Source organism: Leuciscus leuciscus (assembly GCF_965113295.1).
Source record: "Leuciscus leuciscus genome assembly, chromosome: 25".
NCBI classification, from domain to species: Eukaryota; Metazoa; Chordata; class Actinopteri; order Cypriniformes; family Leuciscidae; genus Leuciscus; species Leuciscus leuciscus.
This window is the reverse complement of record NC_138724.1, coordinates 14,390,001-14,411,001: the sequence shown is the minus strand read 5'-3', so window position 1 is coordinate 14,411,001 and position 21,001 is coordinate 14,390,001. Positions and strand designations below refer to the sequence as shown.

The 21,001-nt window shown below is 36.9% G+C and overlaps 2 protein-coding genes across 6 annotated transcripts in view; one reads left to right on the top strand and one right to left on the bottom strand.

Annotated features, from left to right (window-relative positions):
* The first annotated feature begins 1,994 nt into the window (after positions 1-1,994).
* isl2a (ISL LIM homeobox 2a) lies at positions 1,995-8,264 on the top strand. 2 transcript variants are annotated; one of them, XM_082159831.1, is made up of 6 exons: positions 1,995-2,757; positions 3,159-3,348; positions 4,185-4,450; positions 5,690-5,973; positions 6,660-6,827; positions 7,609-8,264. In XM_082159831.1, the coding sequence occupies exons 1-6, from the start codon at positions 2,700-2,702 to the stop codon at positions 7,723-7,725; spliced, it is 1,083 nt and encodes a 360-aa protein (XP_082015957.1). In that variant the 5' UTR covers positions 1,995-2,699; the 3' UTR covers positions 7,726-8,264. The 2 variants fall into 2 exon arrangements, with proteins under 2 accessions (XP_082015957.1, XP_082015958.1); XM_082159832.1 differs by having other exon boundaries at positions 1,996-2,757; positions 4,185-4,447.
* A 6,162-nt stretch (positions 8,265-14,426) lies between these two features.
* Positions 14,427-21,001, bottom strand: part of scaper (S-phase cyclin A-associated protein in the ER) — a 108,379-nt gene continuing 101,804 nt past the window's right edge. For all 4 annotated transcript variants that reach the window (XM_082159011.1, XM_082159009.1, XM_082159012.1 and 1 more), the window contains 3 exons: positions 17,974-18,165; positions 15,557-15,605; positions 14,427-15,241 (listed from right to left, as the gene is read on the bottom strand). In XM_082159011.1, coding sequence (XP_082015137.1) covers positions 15,138-15,241; positions 15,557-15,605; positions 17,974-18,165 — 345 coding nt within the window. In that variant the 3' untranslated portion in view covers positions 14,427-15,137. The remainder of the gene's footprint in view (positions 15,242-15,556; positions 15,606-17,973; positions 18,166-21,001) is intronic.

Below are 21,001 nucleotides of genomic sequence, written 5' to 3'. Positions count from 1 at the left end.
TACTCTTCTTATATATAGGCCTATATATATCGGAATAACTAACATAACTGTCTAATAGCCCAGTGGGCGGAGACTGAGTGGACACGTAATTAGCCTAGGGGGCGGTGTTGGGTGTTTCATAGCTTTGATAATCTGTGGAGCTTTTTAGCTCAAGAAAAGTTAGTTTCCCACGGCGACTGTAAATGTAACAGGGTCCACTAAACCAAGGGTTAGATTTTTTATGACTTTATTCATAATTTTGTGGCATAATCAGCTGTACCAACAGCACATATTCTGTATTAAGGACTCGAGAACGCAACATTTTTGGAATGAACACTGTAAAAAGAAGTTGCTACAGTAGTTAAGTAGGTTACAATCAACTTGGATGTTTAAGTAATTTCAGCTTAAACTGCATTAAACTGGCTTAAAAACACGAGTTGAATCTTGTATAAATAAAAAGAATAAAAAATAAAAGTTGAAAATTACTTAACATATTTTGATGAGTTAAAGCAATGTAAAAACATATGCTGTCATAACGTATTGATCATATTTATTTTTTACAGTGACTATGAGCTTTTTACAGTGCTCTATGAGTATGATTTTTATTAATGTTCCCTGTTTGTCTTTTTGTTTGTTTGTTTGTTTGTTTGTTTGTTTGTTTGTTTGTTTTAGTAATTTTATGTAATTTTACTGCTTTGACATGTTTGTATTTGGTGCTTTGGGTTGTGTTCACGTGCAAAAATATGGTCAAGACAAAAGAGAAAGATTGTGATTTATTACTTTCTGCATGGTTATTAAATGAATATATTCAATCAAGATAGACTGTTCAATTAAACAAAAAAATAAAATGATACATAATATAATATATAATAAAATGATAAATGCATTATGTATGTAGGCTACATGGATTTTATTTCAAATTAAAAAGTTAGGCTATTATTGTATCCCGACTATTTTTCCCGCAGTATAGCCTGTTTGTTCCAGCTGATTCATTCAATCCGTTTGTATTGAATTTAAATCGCCGACAAATGGTTGTCAACTGATTAAAACCAATAAAACGTAAAAAGTATAGGCTATTGGCCACATGCAATCTCCTAGATGTCTATTTTTGACCCCCTCGTGGAGCCAACATGGTTTCTTAGTAGCCTAAATGAAATGTGTTTCTTTGCGGGGTTAGAGGTCAAAGTCAAAGGTGAGGTTCGACACGCGGTCACTCTGATTCACACAACATCACTTTCAACATGATTCTTGTCCGAATCATTTTCAGAGTGAAATAAACGAAATTATTCATTATGGTCGCATTTTACATTTTTCCCCTAGATATATTTAAGAATAAAAATGACAAAAAAGTGGACAGAATAAACCAGCTGAGTTTAATTTAAGGAGAAGCATGAACGCTGTAAAACATGACAGCCCAATTAAGTTATTTGAACTTATTTATTCTCCTTAACTTCAAATGTCGTGACAAGAGTGGATTTTGAACTAAAAAAAAATAAAAAAAGAATCCATTGTCTTGATTTGTGAGTTGAAACAATAGTTATCTTCAAACTGAGTTTATTCAATCTTTTAAGGCAGTTGAACGTTCATTTCTAAGTTTTACCAACTGGAAATGGCAGCGAATTATTCACAATAAAATGCACAGTTTAATGAAAGGTGCGTGTCGTTCAAGCAAACAATAATTTGTGCTGTGAGTCTCTTCTTGTGACATTTTCCATAGAAGCAGATTCAATAATTTAGCCGAAGAATGCAGGTCCATGTTGGACAATTTTATGATGGTAATTTTCAATGGAAACGCACAAAGAAGCCTAATTAGATGAATCGGGTTTGAAACACGTTACATTCGCAGTCAAACTAATTTTTTTACATTTTCTCTCGAAATTTTTAATACTCTAAGCCGTTTTTTCCAATGCACTGCATAGTTGAAATTTAGTATTTCTGTTGAACTCATTTCATATTTATAGTCAGTTGTTTTCTACCTAAATTATACATTTTGTTAGACTGGCAAAAACGGATTATGAACTGTAGGCTATTACAAATATGAAACCACATATGATAGGCATGTATGTGAAGATATTCTGATGTCCAGTAGGGGGCTCACTATAACACATAGACTTCAATTCACATGGAAATGTTTTAAATCAACGAAACGAATGTAGCCTATATGCTAAATGTTTATTTGTTTTAAGAAAGTCAGCAGAATATTTTGCAAATAAATTAATATATTTTTAAGTTTTGTTTTGATTATGTCAGTATATCAAATGCAGTTTAAACCCGCAGATAATAATGTCGCTTCATGCGTTGGTCCAGCTTCTCATTGAACACCTAAATGCAATACTGGCACTAAAATGTAGGCTAACTTAAAACATACTCCCCATTTAATGAATTTCCAGCTACTTTTCTTGTGTGTTTTGTTCACCGTTGCAACTGTTTCACAGTTATGTTCGGAGAAACAGAAGTGTGAGTTTAATCTTCAATTCCTCGGTAGACAATATTCAAAACACGTCTCGTGGTCGGATCTCCTATTCGGGCTGTTGCTGATATTCGGGGGCGCGCGTGGTCCAGGTTTGCATGTGACGTCAGGGCCCCGGTGACGTCAGAGCCAGTGTCTGTGTGTTGCTCTTCCCACAGGCTCTTCGGCCAGAAGTTATTAGTCAGCTCGGGACGAGGCAGTTTCCCATTCCATTTCCTCATCTGTACGCCTTCTGCCTTAACCCTCCTGTATGGTGGATATTCTACCCCATCCTTCTTTCTTGGGTGATATGGGGGATCATTCAAAAAGTAAGTGCTGGGTGTTTGTTTTAGCTCATTTTGTGCGTCATTACACAGGAACTTTGAATATCGTTAATGCAAAATTAGTTTAAAATTACACCGAGACAATAAGAACTTTTTTTTTTTCTTCTTCTTCCATTAGACTACTATAGGCTATCAAAATATAATTTCATGTCGACTAGCCTATGTTATTATTATTTTTTGTGCTAAGCATTACTTATCTGCAAACAGTATTGGTGCAGCCAAAAACACGAACCAATATAATGCCATAAAACAGGAAAAAGAACGACAGAGGATGCATGAGCTATAATCTTGCATATCTGCACGACGGCGGTGTTTTGGGGGGATTAAACGGGCTATATAGGGGCGCAGTCGGAGGACACTAGCTAATCCTTGCTCTCCATATCCAGAGAAGTCTGGAATCGCCATGTGTGTAGGCTGTGGAAGTCAGATCCATGATCAGTACATCCTGCGAGTGTCCCCGGACCTGGAGTGGCACGCAGCCTGTCTGAAGTGCGCAGAATGCAGTCAGTACCTGGATGAGACGTGCACTTGCTTCGTCCGGGACGGCAAGACTTATTGCAAGAGAGATTACGTACGGTACGAGTCACTCATATATTTGTGATTTCACAGCTTTGGAATTTCGTCGAGGCCCTCTTTTTCACAGATTCTTGACCCAAACCGATCTAGAGATGTGGGAAAACTCTGCATGCTGTTCTGCAGTTTTATCATAAACTAAAGAAGTGTATTTTAAACAACCTTGGTTGCAGAGGTAAAAATATTATACAGTATAGGCTATAATAAAATATAGTAAAGCATACAAAAAACTAAGATAGCCTATTTAGTGGAAACTAATAATTTGTCAGCAAAATTCTAATATTTCATGGCTTGAGTGTGATTAATACAGACATGTTTGGTTTAGCCTTGCCATGCTTGATTTTTTTTTTAATACCGGTGTTTGTTCAGTATTGTTTTGAAGTTTGCTTTGTAAAGAAATATAAGCTATAAAGCATTGTGTTCATTGTGTCTTATACACACCTTATTGTATCAGTATGCACTCGTAAATATATGAAACCTCAGTTATAATACTCTATTAGGTGGCATATGTGTAAAGAATAATGTTTAAAACAGTGTTTGTATGTCTTAATGCATTATTCTTTACAAATATGCTACTATTTACTCTGCACTGTTACTCTCTACTATAGCCTTCTGTTTACTCTGCGGCTAGGAATAATGTAATTATTCATGAAAGGATAAATGCATTGTATTGTGTGTATTGTAACACTTATAATTAATTATATACATGCTTTGAGAAAAGAGTTACAATTGTGATTGCGATCCGTATTTCTTGGCCTTGTAAAATCGAGCTGAGATGAGTTGGACGGGTTTGGAAACGAACTGTAAAAATAAGCAAATGTTTCTATTGGATTTTGCAGATTATTCGGGATCAAATGCGCCAAATGCAACATCGGTTTCTGCAGCAGTGACCTGGTGATGAGGGCCCGGGATAACGTGTATCACATGGAGTGTTTCAGGTGCTCGGTGTGCAGCAGACATTTGCTCCCGGGAGATGAGTTCTCTCTGCGGGATGAGGAGCTGCTCTGCCGGGCGGATCACGGGCTGCTCATGGAGCGCGCTTCAGCCGGGAGCCCCATCAGTCCCGGGAACATTCACTCCAACAGGCCCCTGCACATCCCAGGTAGTAGTAACAATAAAAATACCACTGAGAAAATTATTATTATTAATAATAACAATAAAAGCAATGCTAATGTCCAAGTTACACATATTTGTCTATATTTATAATTCATTAGGGTGCTGTAGTAACAACAATAACAGTACATGTACACAAAGGTAGTGTCACAAACATGCCTAATAATAATATGAATATTTTCGTTGTTGTAATAGTTGTTGTTGTTGTGAAATGTTAGCCTACTAACGGCCACTCTGAGATCCCAGACTTTAGTTCTCTGTTACATCTAATCAGCTTGTGAAATTGTGTTAACAGACTTCCGAGTAGCTTGTGTTCGGTGCCAGTTTGAAGATATTTGTTTTCGTGTAAAACCCCTCATGGCACGCTCTTGTAGCTGGCTGAGATTGTTTGATGATATTTATGATTGAATTAGCATGACGTGAAATTAATCTGAAACCGCGTTTTTCTTAGTTTGTTTATTTTTTTTATAAAAAGAAAGTGCAATATTGCGATATATAAATAAAGAGTTCTGGGCTACACTTTATTTTAAGGTGTCATTGTTACAGTGTAGCCTAATTATATATTTAAGTAATATTAATAGGGTTAGGCTTAGGGTTTGGTTAGGGATTAGGGTTAGTTACATGTAATTATGCATACTTTACTGTTATTACTATGGAATGTACATGTAACATGTGTAACAAATAAAGTGTTAGCGAGGTCTGTTATTTTCTTGGCTGTTAGATTGGTAGGATATGTCTATCAGATATCAGAGTAGAATTTTTTTTTTTTTCTTAAATACATTATTGATTAGATTGTAAAATTGTACTTTTAACGTTTAATTTCGAGCTAAAACTGCATTTAGATAATTTGACTAAAATTTAGCATGTTAGACTGTAATGCTTTGACATCTGGTAGTTGACTAAAAGCTTAAACAGCATTAAACCATAACCAATGTTCTGTTCGATTATGTGTCACTACTTAACCCTCTTATTGCTCTGTAAGATGGTGCACTTATTGCATGTTATACTTTTATATCCTATGTCGATCCTTCAACATTTTGCACATACAGCAAAGTTGAGAGCATATTGAAGGCCCTAAGAGGTGTTTTGACTGACACGCACTTGGCTACAGACCGATGTGTGTATGCACAATTTAACCTTCAAGTAAGCGTGCTCTTCTGCAGTGTGTCTAAATAATGAAATGACCCCTCAAGCCGAAAAGTGATTTACACGTAGGCTGTTTTATTCGCAGAACCTGTGCCAGTTCGTCAGCCACCTCACCGGAACCACGTTCATAAGCAGTCTGAGAAGACCACGCGTGTTCGGACAGTATTAAACGAAAAGCAGCTTCACACTCTCCGGACGTGTTATAACGCAAACCCGCGACCGGACGCGCTAATGAAGGAGCAGCTCGTGGAAATGACCGGTCTGAGTCCACGAGTCATACGGGTTTGGTTCCAAAACAAGCGCTGCAAAGACAAGAAGAGGTCCATACTTATGAAACAACTACAACAACAGCAACACAGCGACAAAACGGTAGGAAGATCCGTTTTGTATAGGCTACTTAATTCTAAAAGAGTGATGGCAATCAACGAATTTGCTTTAGCTTATTTTGACTATAGCCACCCTTCAAGTAAAGTTTCTTTAATGGTTCTTTGCTAATATTGCTATAATCGAGCTGACTTTATGCTTCTTTGGAGATTAAAAATGTCTTGATGTTATATAGGCTTGCCAAATTTTTAGGGTTATCATAGCCTGGTTTTCTCTATCTATACACTGTAAAATATTATATGATCAATACGTTATGACATGTTTTTACATTGTTTTAACTCGTAAAAAAGTTGAAAATTGCTTACCTTATTTTGATAAGTTATACAAGAATTTAAAAAAAAATTAAAGTCAGATTAATGTAATTTAAGTTGGAATTACTTAAACATCCAAATTGATTGTAGGCCAACTTAAAAATGTAAGACAGCAACTTTTTTGACTATCTATCTATCTATCTATCTATCTATCTATCTATCGATCGATCGATCGATCGATCTAGTGGTTCAATTGATTTTTCACTGCATAATATAAACATTGAAAATGCGATATATAATGGCTGTGATTTTTTTCAATGATTTTGAACACATTTGAAATTCCCACCTAAAGTGTTAAGATTCTTTGAAATTGAAATGTGATAAGCTGTGTCGCTAAGGTTTCTCCTCAACCTTTTGCAGAATCTTCAAGGTCTCACGGGAACGCCTCTGGTGGCAGGCAGCCCGATTAGACATGACACCACGGTCCAGGGAAATCCTGTAGAAGTTCAAACCTATCAGCCTCCGTGGAAAGCCTTAAGCGAATTTGCCTTACAGAGTGACCTGGACCAGCCTGCTTTCCAACAGCTGGTGAGGACTGCCATCCCCGAACACTTTTTGTTACAAGGCCTAACAACTAGGCTTTAATGTGCTCCTCCATTCCATCCCGACTCTTTTTCTTTTATCAAAATTATCAATCATATAATTTAAGCATGTTCATGAAAAAATAAAAATGGCTGCAGATTGTTTATTAGGTCTAAATCGCTGCCATTTGGCAATTATTTCAAATTATATTTTGCAGTAGCTTCTAGTTTCAAGCGAACAGTGTATCGTAGCCTAATAATTTTTTACTTACTTTTTTTTTTTTTCATATAGGCCTACATGTAGGCATATAGCCTTTTCGTTAACTGGGTTTTTACATGTTTCATTGTAGCCTAAGTTGACTACAAGATTGTCCGAACTCCGTAGCAACAATTAATAGAGAACATAGCCTACATCGGGTGGTACATCGACATAACATAATCTAGTGTCAATATTTAGTACTTTATTATAAATTTACACATCGCATGTGTACGACAAAAATGATAAATAACAAAAAATAAAACGATTTATTTATTTGTTGAAAGGGCGCGAAAAGACGATCACGAGATCGTGCGAAATTTCAGACAGAAATTCCTTTGAAAAGTTGCCTATCTTTATTTTGTCTGTTATGTAACACCATACCAAACTTGTTTAGGCTAATGTCAATTGCAAATCGTATGTAAAACTATGTCATTTAATCAAATTCGGGCCGCAGATACCTAGTCTCAGCATGTTGACAGCTATCGAACAGCCTATACTGATTCCCAACTCTCCCCTCACCCTTCTATAGGTGTCATTTTCCGAGTCGGGTTCGCTGGGTAACTCGTCTGGTAGTGATGTGACCTCTCTGTCATCGCAGTTACCCGACACCCCCAACAGCATGGTGCCCAGTCCCGTGGAGACGTGAGAGCCCACCGGAGACTCCTGCCCCAGCATGCCCTCACCCGCCCTGCATGAAAACCCATCACCTCACCGCCTCGAACGGAAAAAGGGATTAAACAAGATGGATTTAAACAGTTTGCCAAACGGAGGAGCCTTTCCAAGCGTCTTTGGGGTTTCCAGACGTGTTACAAAACTGTTTTTAAAGCATTTGGACCGTATATCCAGGACGTCCAACGGAATATGAACACATTATTTGGGTTTTGATTATGGATCAGTTACGAAAACAACAGTCTTAACAGTGTTTATTCAAGACCATCAATGTGTAGCTTTATCAACAAGTGGTATTTTCCAAATAAGACAAAAATCAACTTTTTTTTTGTCTTAGTGCGCATGATCTCTCCGAAGATGTATAAAACTGAGCTGTAAAATATTTTATCTTAACGAATGGATGACAGATTGTATAAACTTCTCGATTTAAAAAAGTAAGTTATTGTTATTTATTGTCAGGACAACCGTCCATACCAAAAAGTGAGAAATGACCTAAATAAACTACGTTAAATGCTGTTTATGTCTGAGGAAGCTTGCATGCAAAGACAACCATATCATGTTACCTTTACACATATCTTTTTATAACAAGATGAAAGACACTTCAGTCATAATACAACTGGATATAGGACGGGAAATAACTGTCCAAAGATCTAGTAAAAAGAACAGGAGCAACGTGAACAAAATTAAATAGTGAATAACTGCAGTGTTGTGATATCTGAATTTATTATGACATTTTATTTTGCTTTTTCGTTATACCTATACAGACGTGCATTATTGTTTTGTGTGTATATATATACACTCAAAACAATATAGCCTACACACCTTTCTATATTTTTTGCATCGTTTTGGGGAAATTTTAACGGAACGGAATATTGTAATAGGCTACTGATTATAAAGAATCGCATTATGCAGAAAATGTTCTATGTTTTGGGGATACGATTCTTATGCTGCTCTTTCAAAGCATGGTTCTGTTTAGGAAACCTATAAAGATAGTGAGCAGAAATATGGGTTTTGGTATCGTTAAAAAGTAGGCTAACCGTTTTTTCTTGAGTGATAAATATAGCTATGAATAAAGTCTCGTTAACACTTTATTTTACAGTGTCCTTGTTACACGTTACATAACTATAAATTATGCATAATTACATACAACTAACCCTAAACCAAACCATATTCCTAACCCCATAATAAGAACATGTAGGCTAGTTAATTATTATTTCTCAGTAGGCCTACTTAAATTATTACACTGTAACACGGACGCCTTAAAATAAAGGGTTACACTTAAGGTGTCACTGTTACAGTGTAATTATAGATTTAAGGACTGAGTAATATTAATTAACTAGCCTACATGTACTTACTATAGGGTTAGGGTAGGATTAGGATTTGGTTGAGGGAAGTTGCATGTAATTATGCATAATTTACTATTATTACTATGGTAAATACATGTAACATATGTAACAAGGACACTGTAAAATAAAGTGTTACCAAATAAAGTGTAACCAAAGTATCTTATCTGCTGGTCAATCACGTATAAAGATGCATTGATATATTGAGGCTATAACATGATCACAGATCCCTGATCTGTCACATTCAGCCCTTAACGGAGGCTTCGAATGAATATACATCTATCTATCCATCTATTTAAATATCGTACCGACCGGATACTGAATGAGTAATTGAAGCCCTCCCGTAGCAGTGATCAATCTCGTGTTGCTCGTAAAGCTGTGAGTCTAGACGGAGGACAGGGATCGGCGGCCGCTTATCTGCGCTCGGCATCACCTGCAAATGATCCACTGAATGGAAGCACAACAAACCCGAAGCACCTCTCTCTTAACGGGACTCCCTCTCGGCAAACGCACCCTTGCATGTCCAGGGTTTCTTTTCATTCCGAGTCAGGAGATATAGCCGCTGGACACCAGAAGATCAGACCAAAATCACTGCGGGCCATTGTGGCGAGATAATCCTGTTTGTCAGATAACTAAACTCTCTGGAGGATAAGCAGTTGTAAGGCAGCGCTGCAGTTTCTGTTGCTACGCTTATTTTTCTTCATTTTCTGCAATTAATTCAGGCATTTAAAAATTATTTTGTTTACAATTATAGTAAAAAAAAAAAAAAAAAATCCCCCCAAAAATGTATATTAAATGTTACATTTTGAACAGCCTGGGAAATCGCAAAAAGGTGTTTTGTGGCTTTTAGTCCATACGTTTTGAGACGTTTTGAGTGTTCTGCTAAACAATGTTGACAAGCTTACTTTTGGTGGATATATGAATTTAGTCTTTTTCTTTCTGAAAATGGAACAAAAATATTGATGACTCATCCTGCACTCCTGATTTCTGTCCAATCAAATGCTGTTTAGAATGACAACGCCCCTCCCCCAATGCAGGCAAATGACTAACAAGTATCAAATAATTCCGATACTTCCCTATATATTATGTAAAAAGTGCATGCTATTGACAGTGACATCTAATGTCTGCTCTTTTTAACTATAAGTGCTGTAGATAATTAAATGGAGGTTAGCCTAAATGTGTGGCTACTAGTATAGCACCTGCAGTGCTAAGTATTTCACCTGACATTGCTAACATGGCGGACGTAGGCTATGTCAGTAGCTTAAATAAGCCTATATCCATTAATGTATCACACAATACACAAGAGCGTTCTTTAACAGTGGTGGAGAAATACTTTTTCGTCGAATTTAAACCTATGGAAATTCCAAAGCAGCGATGTTATGGCATGCCAAAACAAGGCCCTCCACATGTCCCGCTCAAGCTTCCTGTTTAACTAGGAAATACGTAAACACAAAAAACTGAAATGTCTGAAAATCTTGCATTGAGTTGTTAGAAGTTCTCTATTCAAAATCTAACAGCAAAATCTCACAGCGATTAGATACGAAAATATCAACATGTAAAATCTTTTACATCTACTATTTACAATCTCTGCAGCTTTCCTCTGCACTGAGGTGTTGTGTGAGGCGCAAAAGCGCATTCTGTTTGTGAAAGTAATAATTCAAAATAATTCAATTAAACAAATAAAGCCTAAACATAAGCTTATACTCTCCAAAATCGTATTCATTCACTATTAATTTGCTAGCTTGTAAAAACTACTTTGCTTCAGAAAATGCAAATAACTGCATTTATTATATGAAATGCAAACTATATGCCGTGTAGGCTAATTTGAGAACGTATAGTCTTCTGTTAAAATACACAAATTCTAAAATATATATGCTTAGAAATAGGCCTACTTAAAAAAAAAGTAGGCATATCTTTGATGATTTTTAATTGCTAAACTGTGTGCAGATCTGATCCGGATTACACCCCATTAAATCGAATGAAATTAAGAAAGCTTAATTGGATTCAAATAAAACCGCTCTTCTTCTGAATGACGACGGGTTGGCGACATCAGCGCTTATGATGGTTGCTTTAGGGAGAAATAACGATTCAGATGTCATGGGCAGAGGTCAAAAGCCGCATCTTGGTTCAAATTCCGCCACTAATTTAATAATTTAGGTCTAATTAAATAAACGCACACTTAAGCCAAGTTCATGTGTGTATAGAACAAATCTTTAAAGTCTTTACTAATTACAACTCTCCCCTGTCTGTCATTTTAATGTAAAATGTCAAAGTATTTAGCTAACCTTTAGTTTATAAATCGAAACCTAAAACACATCTGACTCCTAAACCAAACAACTAGCCTACATGTCCCTTTATGGAAATTCCATGTCATTTCATACATTCAAGCTTAATTTATTCCTTACAATTAATTTAAAACTGTCACAATAGTCCAGCTCAAACCTTTAAATACAACGAAATTATCTATATCCAAATATATGTGGATGCTGAGAACAGGCAAACGATGTCAAACGCATTCGGAGCTTTCTTGTAATTTCACTGCAAGAACATTCAAAAGCCTAAAAAATCGTATATTATGTTTAATAGAAACAACTAAATTGGCAAGACATAGGGGAGACCGGGGACAGTTGCAACAGGGGACGGTTGCAACATGTCATTTTTCTCCAATCAGAAACAAGCTAGAGTGATGACACTCATACTGCACATGCACAGTTAGACCCTCCACCCACCAAGAAGACAGTAGACATATTCAACATCTGCTGATGTATTTATTGAACAAAACTTGTTTTGGAGGTATGAAAGTAAATTTTTTCATGAGATATATTTTTGTCATACTGTCCTGAAATTTTGTATGATTTAATCAAAACTTACATAGTTTGAATTGTTGTTGTGTTGACTACTAAGTGACATGGTTAGCATGTGTCAAAGTCAGCGTGTCTAGCAGGCGTATGATGTTCTGTCATGGCTGATAGGGTCGGGGACGGTTGCAACATGTTATAAATTGCATGTTTAATAAAAGTTTGTTGCATTACAAATTGTTAAATTCTTCCTGTCTGACACTGAAATATGGAGAGATTGAATAGCATCTGTAACTCCTGCACACTGAATCTATGTTCTACACATGAACAAACAAAACTCAATAACTGTTATTTGATAAATATGACTAAATAAATAAATAATAGGCTACAATAATATTATTGAAATAAATAATACTATAATATTATAGTAGGCCTAAAACAGTTAATATTTTCAGAATTCTTTGCTCATTGAGACAAAAAGCTTAAGTTAATTAATGAAATTTAAGGTATTTTTAACATGTTGCAACCGTCCCTGGGTTGTGTTGCAACCGTCCCCTGGGTCGGGGTCAGTTGCAACATCTGACTTCTTCCATTCAAATAAATACTGTGAACGATATGTCATATATAATCATCTTTAAATGGTATGGGTAATTAGCGTACAGATGCAAGTTTAATATATACAAATTTGGTTGGTCTAGTCCAAATAGTCTCTGAGTAATTGAGAGAAATGCAAAAAGTGTTGCAACTGTCCCCGGTCTCCCCTACGAAAGTCAAAGTATAGGGGGAATAATTACGGTATAACGGTGTAACAAAATTAATTTAAACGCATAGGCTACACAAAATGCAGCAAAATAACTCGAAATTTTTCTTGAACACAAAACTAATTTTCATTTATTTATCTTTTTTTATTATGATAAAAAAATTAAACAAACAAGCGCCATTTAAATAAAACCTCGAAGCGTTTTATCATGAATAAAAACCCGTCATATAATAAAATAAGTCTGAAATTTGCCATTGCATCACATTTTTTATTTTAGACATATTCCCACTCTGAGAAAGTACTAATTTTGTAAATAAATAAATAAATAAAATACATTGTTAATTGTTATAACATTGTTATTGTAGCCTACATCTGTATATAAAAAAAAAACTTTAGAATGCCATCATAAAAACGCGTTTCTTCTTCACAACCGCGTTTCTTAAATAAATGTAGAAAATAAGAGAAACATTTCCGTGAATGCAAGAGACATTCAGACAACAGATTTAGCAATCAAATTCATGATTCATTAACTGACAGGACGGAAAGGGCCACAGCGTTCTTCTGTTCCTCTGCCAAAATCACGAGAACGTCGAGCTCTCAGATGGTTTCCGAATGGCAAATTACGGAATGGTCTATAAAAACAGCTCCCATACAAGTTGTCACATATACACCCACTTCCATTTCAAAGCCCATCATCTAGATCTCACATAAAATGCATTTATTTTACTGGATTGAATCTAAAAGCATTGTTTAGAAAAAAAAAAAAAAGTGTTATTTCACTTAATGAAAAGATTTGGTGTAGAACTGAAGTTCTTATGAAACTGGAAGTCAGTCTGACCCAGAGGCTCCAGTGCATGTTGACACAGTCATGTATTGAGTGACTCACTCAGTGAGTCACACAGGTACAGAAAAGACAGTATAGTCAAGAGTGTGTGTGTGTGTGTGTGTGAGAAAAGGATGGGACGGAAGAAAGCGGGCTGTTTGTGGTGCCCCGGGGCCAGCGAGGACCCTGGTTATGTGGCCACAACCCTTTTACAATGCCGTTTTAACCCACATTTCAGGTTCAGCTTCACTGCATTTCACTGTAAAAAAAGCCTTAAATTAAGTACAATCAACTTAGATGTTTGAGTAACTTCAACTTAAATTCCATTAAACGGACTTAATAAATACATAAGCTCTCAATTAAAACTTTTTTTTTGAGAAACTCTTCTACATATAATCACAATTATGCATTAGAGTATACAATAGTGTGATTGTAAATATATGTCATGTACAATATTTTAGAATCTAAAAAGTCTGAGATCACATTGAGGGTCTGAGATTCTAAATGTAATTTAAACCTGGAAGTAAACAAAGTTGTAGGATTTTAAAAATGTTAAGCAAAGAAACGTTATGATGTCAATTTATAAAAAAATTATTCAGATGCTGCATTGTTTCTAGCTCTCTAATCACATGAACACACCTGAACTCCTTTGTATACAGATGGTCTTGCTTTCATTGAAGCTCATGATGCTCTTTAGATCGTCTCAAATCATGCTGGAGAACATGATCACCAGGTTTGACAAACTTCATTATATAAAGGCAAAAGGGAGTCAACCCAAATATTAAGACATTCTAAACATTTTAAATTACATTTTTGACACAATTGCTTATATTGATAAATGTAAAACACATTTTCATTGCAATTTCATCTCTGACTTTTGGATCCTGCTGGTCCAAAAACATATTCTGGTAAACAATATTTCATCCTCTTTTACAAATGAAAGAATAACTTCGATTGAGCAGTATTAAATATTTTATTAAACTCATCCGTTTCTTAAATTAAACTTTTAAGTGTTTCAATACACTGAGAAAACGACAGAAAACAGGTTAACAAGGAAGAAGTGTGGAAATCGTGTATAAATTACAGTATAAAAAGCGAACAAGCAACGAAACACAACAGCAAAAATTCAAAAAAAATCATAACATGTCAGCTACAGGAAAAAAATCTTCCTCTTCATTCATTGAAAAATAAACATGAAAAGCGACGGATGAGGTAACTCGTCATTCTCCCTAAATTAAATGAGGGCTTCAGTTTATTCTACTTCATTCCCCAGTATCTTTTTATTTACAAAACAACAGAATATCAGCCAAACTCAACCATTATACTAGATTATCTTTTGTGAAAAACAAGAATCACTGAATGTGTCCAAAAATGTATTTAAGGTCAAATCCTGTAAATTAAACTATTTGTAAACATTCTATTGCTCATAAACACATGTATGACAAGTCAGTTTTTTTTCAGTGCGCTAATATATATGCTAATATACAGTTACTGGAAAACCACTAGGAATGACTCACTACTGATTGACGGCTTCGATGGAGGTCTGATGACTGTCTTCATTTGTACCCTAAACCCCCTCCAGAAGAGTTCTGCATTGTGGAATATGCATTAGGTTTCAATGTCAATGTGTGTAATGTGCTTCTGTAAATGACTGCACTCCTTCGCTCACTCCTCCTGCTTCTTGAGGAAGAACTGAAGTGCGGAGTCCCACTGGTCTCTGGGGAAGCGGTTGGAGAGCTCGCAGTAGTTCAGAGGAGCCCAGCCCTTCACTGATGGGGAAAGATCAGAGGTTTAACACTGACACAGGAAGTAAAGCATTGAATCAATGCCAGACAGAAGGAGCCTTTTGTGAGCAATAAAGCCATTTATTTTTAACTAATGCACTTTAGAACAGAATATGGGGATTTCTGGATCCATTTCGCAATTGTAAATATTTAGACAATTAATCTAATTTAAAATGTATATTTAAGCGTAATTGAAATGTATGTCTAAAGATGGATATCGTCAGTCGTGTATGCAAAGATATATTGAGATTTCATATGGATGACTTGTTTTTCCTCAAATTTGGCGAATATAGTCCTCACCTGGCTGTGAAGCTTTGCTGTCCGATTGGTTCTCATTGGTGGCACAGTCCTGGATTACACAAAATTAACAGATTTCATTATTTATTCCAGTTGGTGATGCTCGTGGAGCAAAACATTCTCTTATCCCAGACAGATATTCACTATGGAAGCTCGTTTCCAAGACCGAGTAAAAAATAAAAGAGGTAATTGCGACTTTTTATCTCACAATTCTGACTTTTTTATCTCACAATTCTGACTTTTTTTCTCACAATTGCGTGATATAAACTCGCAATTGCAAGTAAAAAGTCAGAATTGTGAGATATAAACTCGTAATTGTGAGAAAAAAGTCAGAATTGAGAGATATAAACTCGTAATTGTGAGAAAAAAGTCAGAATCGAGAGAAATAAACTCGTAATTGTGAGAAAAAAGTCAGAATTGAGAGATATAAACTCGTAATTGTGAGAAAAAAGTCAGAATCGAGAGATATAAACTCGTAATTGTGAGAAAAAAGTCAGAATTGCGAGATATAAACTCGTAATTGTGAGAAAAAAGTCAGAATTGCGAGATAAACTCGTTATTGCTATAAAAGTCGGAATCGCAGAAAAAACGTCAGAATTGAGAGATATAAACTCGTAATTGTGAGAAAAAAGTCAGAATCGAGAGATATAAACTCGTAATTGTGAGAAAAAAGTCAGAATTGAGAGATATAAACTCGTAATTGTGAGAAAAAAGTCAGAATTGCGAGATAAACTCGTTGTTGCTATAAAAGTCGGAATCGCAGAAAAAACGTCAGAATTGAGAGATATAAACTTAGAATTGCGAGAAAGTCAGAATTGCAAGAAAAAAGTTAGAATTATAAGATATAAACTCGCAATTGCAAGAAAAAAGTCAGAATTGCTAGTTATAAACTCAGAATTGCGAGAAAAAAGTCAGAATTGTGAGTTTAGAGCAAAGTTCTTGCAAAAAAAAAATAAATAAAAATTATTTTGCAATTATCTTAAAAAAATATATATATATAAAAAAAAAGTATTCCGTGGCGGAAACAAGCTTCCATAATTCGCATACAACTAAAAGTAAACAATTTGTATAATGATTCCCCTGAAAAGTGAAACACTGTGCATTGGCTGAACCAATAGGGTTATTTAGGGGCGGGACAATGGTGTTTCGACCAATGGAAGATGGGATCATCTTCAGATGGGTTCAGAGAAGTCCGTTTGAAAAATGGTTCTTTTTTTGCCATTCAGTTTGGCTATGCAAATTATTACAAACTTCAGATACAATTATTTAAGGACCAAATTTCCTTTTTATTAAGTTTTGGATAAAGTGGATAAAGCTTTTGTCAATCTCAGCAAATGATGTCAAGTTGCAGGACATCGTCAGTCTTTCCATTGTTTGAATAAGATGACGATTCCCTGTCTTTGTTGGAGTAAGAGCTAATCTCTCTGTAAGTAATGGCAGCGGCGATGTAGTGTGGAGAGCGCTGTCAGGAAGAAGATGAAGGGAGAGGGTGTTTACTGGAGGCTCAAGTACTGGCAGGTAAATCCACTCAAACAGACAGAGGAAACCATCCATCTGAGCGAAGGAAGCTGCTTCTTTTAGGGGGGTGTTGGGGCACTGGAAACTAAAAGGTCATGGGTTCGATTCCCAGGGAATACACCAATAACTTAGATTCACTCTAAGTTGCTTTGTATATAAGCCAAATGAATACGTTTACAATGTAATTGTATCTCACAATTCTGACCTTGTTTCTAGCAACTGAGTGGGGAAAAAAAGAAAGAATTGCGTGATATAATGTCGCAATTGGAAATTATAAAGTCAGAATTGCGAGATATAAACTCGTAATTGCGAGAAAAAGCCCTCAGAATTGTGAGATAAAAGGTATTTTTTTTTAAATCAGTGGTGGAAAAAAGCTTCCATAATTCATTGAACCAATAGGGTTATTTTGGGGGCAGGACTATGTTGTTTTGGCCAATGGAAGATGGGATAAGTGTTCAGAGAAGCTTGTTTGAAAAACGGTTATTTTTAATTACTGTGTTTCGATTTATAACTGTTCTAAAATATGCTATATGTTCGCTAGGATATGAGAACGTTATTTTAAAATATCAAATATATGTTGTAGCGCATATATTGAATTTTATTGATGAATATTTGCAAAGGTTTCTTGAGTAAAACTTAAGTGGAGTTGTGTCCATCCAAGTTGCAAATTTATGCGAAAAATCAAAATACCGCAAAAAAGTTTGCGAATAAACTGCCGCTTTAATCCCACGTGTTCCGAGATTTATTCAGAAAATGTGTTTCCAATCACTGAGCTGTTTTGCAGTTGCAAACTGCTGTTCGTGTGAACACACTCCTTTATAGCAGGAATAGAGTTTGAGGACATGTTCGTGAAACAAAGTGTGAATTGCATAGGTGATGGTGTGTATGAAGGTGCGATTTACCTGTATGAAGGTGGCCAGCAGCACACAGCTCATTTCCTGTTGCAGGATGACCTTGTTCTGCAGGTTATTGTAGCAGGCGCAGATGAGCGAGGGGAAGAGCACTTTGATGAGTCGCGGGTGGCTGAAATACTGGAACGGCAGCTGACACAGTTTCTGCAACACGCTGGGCTGGCGGCCAGACTGCACATTCACCTGGAACACACACAGTGACAGTGCGTGCGCACACACGCAACCAGTGAGGCCAAAGCCACAGCCAGCTGTAAATCAACCCGCCCCTCTCTGCCCGTCCCACACGTAAATCTGCCACTAAAACAACACACAAACAGCCATTAAGAGGAGAAATAGAGGGCAGTGCCTCCCAGCGCACAATTACACTCCATAAAACACAGACAGGGATGCCTCATCCACTTCTGCTGAGCGTGTACGCTGAACACACACAGGTTCAGATTTGCCCCATGGGAGGACACACTTGAGCTCCGTTCCAAAACCTAGTGAGCTCCCTCGCTCGCTATCCACTTCCTACCTAGGCAGCATCGACATAGACATAAAACCTCATAAGTGACCAATTTGGAACATTTTGTATAGGTAGTGACTAATGTTACACAAATTGCACACAGGAGACTCACTTTGGAACTGATTTCAATCTGCTTGTTAAGTCTGATGTCAATCGTCACCGTTTCTGTAGTCTCAGCCCCAGACGTCACGGACCGCTGGCTGAACGTCTGATGCATATGGCACAAGTAACTGGAAACACTTCAGGATTTTCTAAGTCATCATCTGATTGGTTGAATTCTATAGGATGACCTGGAGACGTGTGTCGCGTTGCCGTGATGCCAAACCCCTTCATGGAAGAAGAATGCTATAGTGTTTACAACTGTGACAATGAGCGCTTATTATGATCAACTGAACGCTGGATTTTCAAAAGTATGTGAAGTATGTTAAGTTCACGGCATAGACTCCTTTAAAATACGTCCAATAGTTTTACACACCGGTCTGTTATATTACACCAATGTTATATTCTAACGCCCCAAAACATGACGTGGAACAAAAACTGTGATTGGTTGCTTGACATGCCAGTAAGACGGCCTCTGGGTGGTCCTTGGCCAATGAAAGCTGCTATGGAGTCCAGACCTTCTGCCGTCAGTCTGAAAATCCGGCTATGTTAGACCAATGCCAAAACCAATGTTAGATGCCAAAACCAAACAACAAACACCACCAAAACACACTACCGATAAATCTTTATCTCCATACCGAAATCTCAGATGGCCAAACCATGATTTATCTTTTAAGAATTGTTAAAATATTTGTGTCCAGGATGCGATATGAATTTATAGTGCTCATAAATGGCTGATGAGATAATATTCTCAACTGAAGCAAGCAGAGACCTTGAATCCAGATTTTTTTTTTCTTAAGCAGATAGAGTTTGGCGGCAGCATGTTGCTATGCTAACAGCTCCATATTTTGACAAGTTAAAAAAAAAGCACAGAAATATTGTCTATAACAGTCCATTTAAAATGGCGCTGAACAATTTTTTTTATCAACAAAAGTCAATTTTGAATGGAACATTATTTGGGATTTATTTTTTCACTGAGCTTTCACTGATGCATTGTTTTATCCACAAAGGATACATGCGACGCTGCCTTAGAATCTAGCCAAAAGAAGGTTTTTCGAGGTACACCTTTGCTTTCCTGTAGCTCAGTGGTAAGAGCATTGCGTTAACAACGCAAGGTTGTGGGTTCGATCCCAGGGGATTGCACATACCTATGTATAAATGTATAGGATAATGCAATGTAAGTCGCTTTGGATAAAAGCGTCTGCCAAATGCATAAATGTAAATGTAAATGTAATTACCTTTGCGTTGGAAGCACAAAATGATGGCCTGCCTACGAAGATATTTGACGAAACGACAGGAAACTGACAAATGTTGGTAGTTCACTGAGGTTCATGTCACTGCAACCTCTCGTCACAACCTTTGAGAACCATCTATTCTATATTAAGGTCTATAACATGCTGAAATGCATGTTTGTGGGTCAGGTTTAGGAGTTGAACCTTGTGCAAAACATGCAAACAAGCCCAGTTCCACTTTAATAAATGAAGTAATACCAGTAATGGTGTTCGTAGCGGGTGTATAGCCCTCATTTATCACTGCCTTCAAATCACACCGTCAAAATCGGCCCACCCCTTAGAATTAAAACCAAATCACAGCAGGCCTGGACTGATTAAATGCAGTGCCTGGGATGGGAAAAAACGAGGCACAGCCCCTAAATGCTACAAGCTTCCGACCGAGTTGGGGAGCCTGGGAAGGCCCTCATCTCCCAGGAAGGGAACCAGAGAGTTGGGAGGTCAGCACAGTAAATCCTGACTAGAGGGATTTGGGGGAGAAAGATGAAGAGAGGGAGGGGGCGTTAAACAGTCCCTATTACAGGTACACACATCCGTCCATTGCTGCTCGGCCCCAAATGCAAACCATAAGGGAGGGGAGTGACGTTCCCTGGGAAAAGGGTGACATAAATTACCAGGATTTACAAGATTTTAAAAATACTCTTAACAATACTCTTTCCATCGCATTCTCCACTTTAATAATACCCCTCAAGGGTTTAAGTGCATGACAAACAAAGAGATAACTCACTACTTTTATCATTTAAAAGGTGAAGCGCCTTAAAATGTAGTTATACGGCAGTGTTCAAAGGCTTTAGGTCCATGTCACTCTGTATCAGGAACGGTTTAAAGATGCCTGACCAAAACAAGTAAAACAAACCACAGTGGAGCCCTTTAATGGTACTCAGAGTTGGAGTGAAGACTAGTCCGGCCTCAGATGACCAACAGCACGATTCAGAAGCTTTTTGCAGGGTTGAAATTAATGCTCTTGCTCTGCTACTATGGAACAAATGGTGCAAAACATCTGGTTGTTTTCAGCGTAGGAGCTGCGTAGTGTCAGAACGGTGGGTGAGATGAAGGAGGGTCTTTTTTCGGCCAAACGCAGAGAGTACAGAATCAATCTCTCCCATCAGTTCTGGACAAGACTAGG